A 7,500-nucleotide genomic window follows, 5' to 3' on the forward strand; every position below is an offset into this window, starting at 1 on the left:
GAGGAAGAAGAGGAAGAGGAGGAGGAGGAGGAGGAGGAGGAGGAGGAGGAAGAGGGAGAGGAAGAGGAAGAGGAGGAGGAGGAGGAAGAGGAGGAGGAAGAAGAGGAGGAAGAGGAAGAGGTGGAGGAGGAGGAGGAGAAAGAGGAAGAAAAGGAGGAGGAGGAGGAGGAGGAGGAGGAGGAGGAGGAGCAGAAGGAGGAGGAAGAAGAAGAGGAGGAGGAGGAAGAGGAGGAGGAGGAGGAGGAGCAGAAGGAGGAGGAAGAAGAAGAGGAGGAGGAGGAAGAGGAGGAGGAAGAGGAGATAGAGGAGGATGAGGATGTGGAGGAGGAGGAGAAGAAGGAGGAGGAGGAAGAAGAGGAAAAGGAAGAGGAAGAGGAGAAGCAGGAGGAAGAGGATGAAGAGGAGGATGAAGAGGAGGGGGAGAAGGAGAAGAAGAAAAAGAAGAAAAAGGAGAAGAAGAGGAACAGTAACAAGATCAAGAACAAGAATAAACAGCAGAAGAAGAATTCATATCAACAAGAAAAAAACAAACAAACAAACAAAAAACAAACACATAGTAAGAAACCAAAACAAAGTAAGAAAAAGAAGAAGCAGAAGGGCCATAATACAACAACAACAACAACAACAAAAAAACAAAGTAAGAAAAAGACGAACCAGAAGGACCATAACAACAACAACAAAAAAACAAAGTAAGAAAAAGACGAAGCAGAAGGGCCATAATCCAACTACTAATAAGAGGAAGCAGAAGAGGAAGAAATAGTGCGGCGTTCCCTTCCGGCGGAGCTCCTGCAGGAACTGATGGATGCTGTCATGGGAGCCGATCAGCGCCAGGAACAAGTTAGGCGACGTCGGGTTTCGTTAAGGGAGTCGAGCCGAGGGTCGAGCGGCGCGGGACGAATTCGATTGCGGCCCCTTTTTTTTTTTTTTTTTTTTTTTTTTTTTTTTTTTTTGGGTGGGGGTTGGGGGGGTGGGGTGGGGGTGAGGGGTGGGTTGGGTGGGGGGTTGGGTGAGGGTGGGTTGGGTGAGGGGTTGGGTGAGGATGGGGAGTGTGTTGGGGAGTGTGTACGTGTTTGTGTGTGATTGGTGTGGGGGGGGGGGGGGGGTAAAGAGGGTTGTGAAGAGACTTGTCACTTCTTGTTTTTTTTTTTCTTCTTTTTTTTTTTTTTGGGGGGGGGGGGCGTGGGAAAGGGATGAGGTGGGGAAGTGAGTAGTCATGTCACTTCTATATTATTTCATTTCTTTTTTTTTAGGGGGGGGGGATGGGGAGGGAGAAGGGAAGGTTGGTGAATGTGGGTGCCATTCACTTTATTTTATTTAATAATTGTTTAAACTTATTTATCTATTGATTGATTAATTAATTTACTTCATTATATCATTATTATTATTACTATAATTTTACATGTCACTTATTTGAAGTTATAGATAGTGCCTTTTTTCAGGGGTGAGGGGTGGGGTGAGTGAGTGAGTGAGCTCATGCAGGTATATACAGTATGTGTGTGTTTTCTTATATATTGCATATGTACATATCGAATTCTCTTTTTTTTTAACTAACAAAATAAATCCCTGTGTGTTGTAATAATGGCAATATTATCATTATCACTGTTGCATGTATCATAATTACTATTATCACTGTTACTATTATAGTTATTACTATCATTATTATTTATATCATCATTAATTTTTCTATCATTATTTTGTTATCATTATCATTATTATTGAGTGTTATTATAACTATCATTACACCATTATCATTATTATCAGTATTAATATTATTATTACTATTACTATCATCATCATCATCATTAGCATTGTCCTCATTAAAGTCATTATTATTTTCATAGTTGTTGTTATTGTTATTATTATTAGTATTATCATTATATTGTTATGATCATCATCATTGTCATCATCATTAACATTATCATTATCATTGTTATGATTGTAATACATTATTTAAAAAAATGGTAGGATTATTATTGTGTTCATTATTATCATCATTATGATTACATTATGGTTATCATCTTCATAATTTTTATAATCAAAATCATTATTATTGCTATTATCATCATTATTATTATTATCATAATTTTAGTTATTATCCTCATATAATAATCATTATTATTGTTATCATCATTATTATCATTACCATTATCATGATTATTATTGTTCTCATTACCTTTATTTTCATTATCATATTTATCATCATTATTATCATCATAATTATTGTTATTATTATCCTTATCATCATTATCATCATCGTTATTGCTATTACCATCATTGTCATCCATATTATCAATGTCATGATTATAGTTTTCATCATCATTATAATCATCATTATCCATATTGTCATTATTATTGATATCATAATCATGATCATTGATAGTATGATTATGATGATTACTGCTATTATTATTCATGATTATTATCCTAATTAATTTCCTTCTCCCCCTCCCGTTCACTTCCTCCTTCCCCCTCCCTTCCCCGCCCCCCTATCCCCCCAAACTCACCTCCTCCCTCCTCGTCGGAATCCTCATCGGAATCCTCCTCCTCCTCTTCCTCCTCCTCCTCCTCCCGGGTGTCCGCCATTATCCATATTGTCATTATTATTGATATCATAATCATGATCATTGATAGTATGATTATGATGATTACTGCTATTATTATTCATGATTATTATCCTAATTAATTTCCTTCTCCCCCTCCCGTTCACTTCCTCCTTCCCCCTCCCTTCCCCGCCCCCCTATCCCCCCAAACTCACCTCCTCCCTCCTCGTCGGAATCCTCATCGGAATCCTCCTCCTCCTCTTCCTCCTCCTCCTCCTCGTCCTCCTCCTCTCCCTCCGTCCTCCTGGCCTCGCCCCCCTCCCCTTCTTCAGCGCCTCCTTCAGCCTCGGAGTCCTTCGGCGCCTCAGTCGCCGGAGTCTCGAGGGGCTCCTGCTGGAGGTAGGAGGGCGCGGCGGGCGAGATGGGCGGGTGGTCGCCGGCGGCACCAGGAAGGGCGCTCTTCTTGCTGGCGGACACCCGGGTCTTCCTGACCACTTGCTCCGCCCGAGCCTCCGTCGCCGCCTGCACGGGGCCGCGGTAGTTGTGGCGGCCGGTGATGGTGATGACGTCACAGTCGCGGTTGAGCTGGATTGGGTTGGTTGATTGGTTAAGTGATTGGTTGAGTGATTGATTGGTTAGTTGATTGATTGGTTGATTGATAGATAAATTGATTGATAGATAGATAGATTGATTGGTTGATTGATTGATTGATTGATTTTATTGATTGATTGATTGGTTGATTGGTTGATAGATAGATAAATAGATTGATTGATTGGTTGATTGATTGATTGATTGATTGATGGATTGATTGATTGATTAATTGATTGCAATATCTATTTAGGGAGAAACATACATTATATATACACACACATACACACAAACTCATAAAACATTATACAGACCGGGCTCTTCGTCTAATAAAACCTCCTTTACGAGAAATGAAAAGTCGAAGAGCATAACAATATTAAGATTAACATATCTAAAGTACAAAATATGGTGGGGAGAGGGGGAGGGGTAGGGAGAGGGGGGTAGTGGAAGGTGGGGATGGACTTCTTGCTGGGTGTTTGTGGGTTCTGTTTGGTTGTTTGTTTATCTCTGTGTTACTGTTTGCTACTGGTTATCTCTCTTTCTCTCTCTCTCTTTCTTTTGCTTTCATTTTCTTTTCATTTTCATTTTCTTTACTCTCCCTCTCTCTTTCTCTCTCTCTCTCTCTCTCTCTCTCTCACTCTTTCTCTTTCTCTCTCTCTCTCTCTCTCTCTCTTTCTACTGGTTATCTCTCTCTCTCTCTCTCTCTCTCTCTCTCTCTCTCTCTCTCTCTCTTTCTCTATCTCTATCTCTCCATCTATTTCTATCTTCTCTTTCTTTTTCTCCCCCCCCCCTCTCTCTCTTTCTCTCTTTCTATTTCCCTCTCTCTTTCTCTCTCTCTTGCTCTCTCTCTTTCTTCTCTCCCTCGTTTCTCCCCCCTCCTCTCTCCCTCCTGTCTTCCTTATCCTCTTATCCTTCCTCTCCTCCTCCCCTCTTTTTCCCTCCTATCTTCCCTTCCCTTTCCCTTCCCTTCCTCCTCCCCTCTTTTCCCCTCCCCTCTTTTCCCCCATCTTCCTTCCTCCCATCTTTTCCCTCCTTCCCCTTCTCCTTCCTTCCTTCCTTCCTTCCTCTCCTCCTTCCCTCTTTTTCCCTCCCATCTTCCCTTCCCTTTCCCCTTCCCCGTCTCTTCTTTCTCTCCTCCTCCCCTCTTTTCCCCTCCTATCTCCCCTTCCCCTGTCTTCCCCCTTCCCTCCTTCCTCTCTTCCTCCCCTCTTTTTCCCTCCCATCTTCCCTTCCCCTTCCCCTTCTCCTTCCCTCCTCCTCCCTCCTCCTGCCCTATACACCCCCTTCCTTCCTCGTCTGCGATACTTTATTTCGCGAAAATGACAAAAGCCTCAGACAACGCCACGTCAGAATTGCATGAAAAGGGACGGCGTTGTTGCCTAATTTCTTACATAATTCATGAGGGAAATTTTACAGAAAGACAGTGGCGAATGAGAGGGGAATAGGGAGACGGGATAAATGAGGGCAGTTGGGGAGAGGAGGAGGGAGAGCGGAGAGGGTAGAGGAAAGAGAAGAGAAGGAAGGGAAGGCTGATGACGAGCGTGGGGAAAGGAAAGGGGGAAGAGAGGAGAGAGGAGAGAGGTGAGGGGAGAGGGGAGAGGGGAGAAGAGGAAAGAGGGTAGATGAGAGGGGAGAAGAGGGGAGAGGAGATGCTGAAAAGGAGAGAGGGGATGCTGAAGAGTTGAGAGGGGAGGGGAGAGGGGAGGCTAAAGGATGGAGGGACTATAAAAGAGGAATGGGAGAGGGGGAAAAGGGAAGTAAAAAGAGAAAGGGGAGGTGGATGAGGGGAAGGTGAGAGATGATGAGGTGAGGCGGAGAAAAATAGGGGAGAGAGGAAAAGAAGAGAGGTGGAGAGGGGAAGGTGAGATAGAGAGGTGAGGGAAGGTGAGGGGAGGTTATGAGATGAGAAGGGGAGGAAGGAAAGGGGAGTAGGGAAGTGAGGAAAGAAAAAGGCAAGAGTAGGAGGAATGAGACGAGGAAAAAGGTTGCGGGATAGTGAGATAAAAGTTAACAAAGAAGTAGATAACAATTTCGTGTTTGGGTTGGATTTTTTTTTGCCTGTCATTTCCCCTTTTCCTTGTCTTTCTGTTTCTCTCTCTCTCTCTCTCTCTCTTTCTCTCTCTCTCTCTCTCTCTCTCTCTCTCTCTCTCTCTCTCTCTCTCTATCCTTCCATCTTTCCCCTCAAGTTCTCCCCTCTCTCTCAGTCTCTCTTTCTCCCACTCCCTCCCTCCCTCCCTCCTTTCTCTTGTCCCTATCTCTCTCTCTGTCTCTCTCGACCTCTGTCTCCCTCCTTTCACTCCACCCTATCTCCCTCTCTTCCCTTTTTTTCCTTTTCTCCCTTTATTCAGATTTCAAATTTCCATATCGTGGTCCAAGTTTTATCCGGCTTTTGCACTCCCTTTGTCTCCCGCCCTCTCTTATCTGTCTCTCTGTTGTCTCGCTTTCTCTCGAACATATCGTTCTCTTTCTCTCTCTCTCTTTGTTTTCGGTATCCTTCTCTTTCTTTCTGTCCCTGTCTGTCTCTGTCTGACTGTTTCTCTCTCTCTGTTTCTCTCTCTCTCTCTTTCTCTGTGTCTCTGTCTCTGTCTCTGACTCTCTCTCTTACTATCTCTCCCCCCAATTCCTTCCACCTTCACTCATCCACTATTTTCATCCACCTTTCCACCCTTCCACCCAACCACATGCCCCAAGTTTTACCCAAACCATCCTCCCTCAACCCAATTATCCCCCACCCTCATTGTATCACTCCCCATACTCTTCCGCCCTCTCATCCCCACCTTCCCCAACCCCTTTCCACCCTCCCCTCTTTTAACCGTTCCCCAAACCCCTCTCCTCCCCCACCACACATCGTTTCCCCAGCGCCTTCCCCCTCCCCTTCCCATACCCTTCCCCACGCCTCTTTCACCCTCCCCTCCCACTCCCCCCTTACCCAACCCCCTTCACCCCTCTCCCACCCCCCTTCCCCTTCCCCTACCCCGTCCCCCCTTCCCCAACCTCCTCCCCACCCTACCTTCTCCCCCCCTTACCCCCCTTCCCCCCCCATTCCCCCCCATCAACTCACCACCGTAAAGGCCAGATTATGCCTCCAGACGAAGGGCAGGTCCCTCTCCACCAGGTGCTCGAGGAACGCCCTCAGCCTCGAGTAGGAGTAAGGGTACGTGAGGGCGAACTGGTACACGTCGAGTTCCTTGTCGAAGCAGATGGCGAAGCTCAGGACGTAGTTGTCACGATGTTGGGGCGACCGGTAGTAGTAGACGTTCTCGCTGGGCATACGGGTCCTGGTGGTGGGTGGGTGGTGGGTTGGTGGTGGGTGGGGTGGGTGGTGGGTTGGTAGGGGTTTGGGTGGGTGGTGGTTTGGGTGGGGTGATTGGGTTGGGGGTTTGGGTGGTGGGGTTGGGTGGGTTGGGTAGTGGGTTGGTTGGTAGGTGGTGGGTTGGGTGGGTGGGTGGGTGAGTTGGTTGGTTCGGTGGGTTGGTGGTGGTGGGTTGGGTGGTTTGGATGGGTTGGGTGGGTGGATTGGTGGTGGTGGGTTGGGTGGTTGGGTTGGTTGGTGATGGGTTGGGTTGGTGGGTAGTGAGAGAAGGTTGATGGTTGATGGGTTGGGTGGTGGAGTGGGTTGATAGTATGGCGGTAGGTTTGGGTTGGATTGGATATGAGGGTGGGTTGAAGGTGGGTTGAGAATGGGTTAAAGGTGGGTTGTGGGCGGGGTGGGGTGATAGTGACGGTGGGTTGGAGATGGATGTGAGAGTTGAATGGAGGTGGGATGGAGATCGGTTGAGGGTGGGTTGGAGGTGGGTTTGGGGTGGGTTGAAAGTCAGGGCGAGGAAGAGAGGGAAGAGATAAAGGGAAATGATTAGTGTTATCATTATGTTATCATCATCATTATCATCATAATTATCATTTTAATAGTATTCATATTCATATCCAGATTATCATATCCTCATAATAAACATCATCATAATGACTATTTGCTTGAAAATGAAGAAGACAGAAAAAGAAAATAAAGGACACAAAAAACATGTGAATGTGAAAAAAAAAAAAAAAATAGGACAAAGGAAACAATTATTACCGTTATTATTAAAACAAGATAAAAGAAATACACGATAAAAACAAGAAAAAAAAACTGAAACAGAAACAAAGACAACGCAGAAGAAAATACAAACAACAACAATAAGAAAACGGGAACAAGCAGAGAGGAAGACCTTTTCCAAGATGGCCGCCAGAAGGACCAAACACGGAAAGCAAGAAACTCTATCGTGCTAATCTGTTTTATCCAACTGTATAAATTTTATTGCTGATTTTATTGCACATAAAATGACGGCGCGCTTTTGCCTTTGAGAAGAGCAAGGACGATGCATCCATAGATTTTTTT

The 7,500-nt window shown here is 45.3% G+C and overlaps 1 protein-coding gene across 1 annotated transcript in view; it reads right to left on the reverse strand.

Annotated features, from left to right (window-relative positions):
• Positions 1-7,500, reverse strand: part of LOC122248052 (cytosolic carboxypeptidase 6) — a 66,379-nt gene that overhangs the window by 6,095 nt on the left and 52,784 nt on the right. Inside the window, exons 6-7 of the mRNA XM_086553717.1 lie at positions 6,190-6,406; positions 2,876-3,125 (exon numbers count right to left, since the gene is read on the reverse strand). Of these exons, the coding sequence (XP_086409843.1) occupies positions 2,876-3,125; positions 6,190-6,406 (467 nt within the window). The remainder of the gene's footprint in view (positions 1-2,875; positions 3,126-6,189; positions 6,407-7,500) is intronic.

This window comes from Penaeus japonicus, unplaced genomic scaffold, assembly GCF_977035675.1.
Source record: "Penaeus japonicus unplaced genomic scaffold, GWHDUDI00000001_assembly GWHDUDI00000028, whole genome shotgun sequence".
Taxonomy (NCBI): domain Eukaryota; kingdom Metazoa; phylum Arthropoda; class Malacostraca; order Decapoda; family Penaeidae; genus Penaeus; species Penaeus japonicus.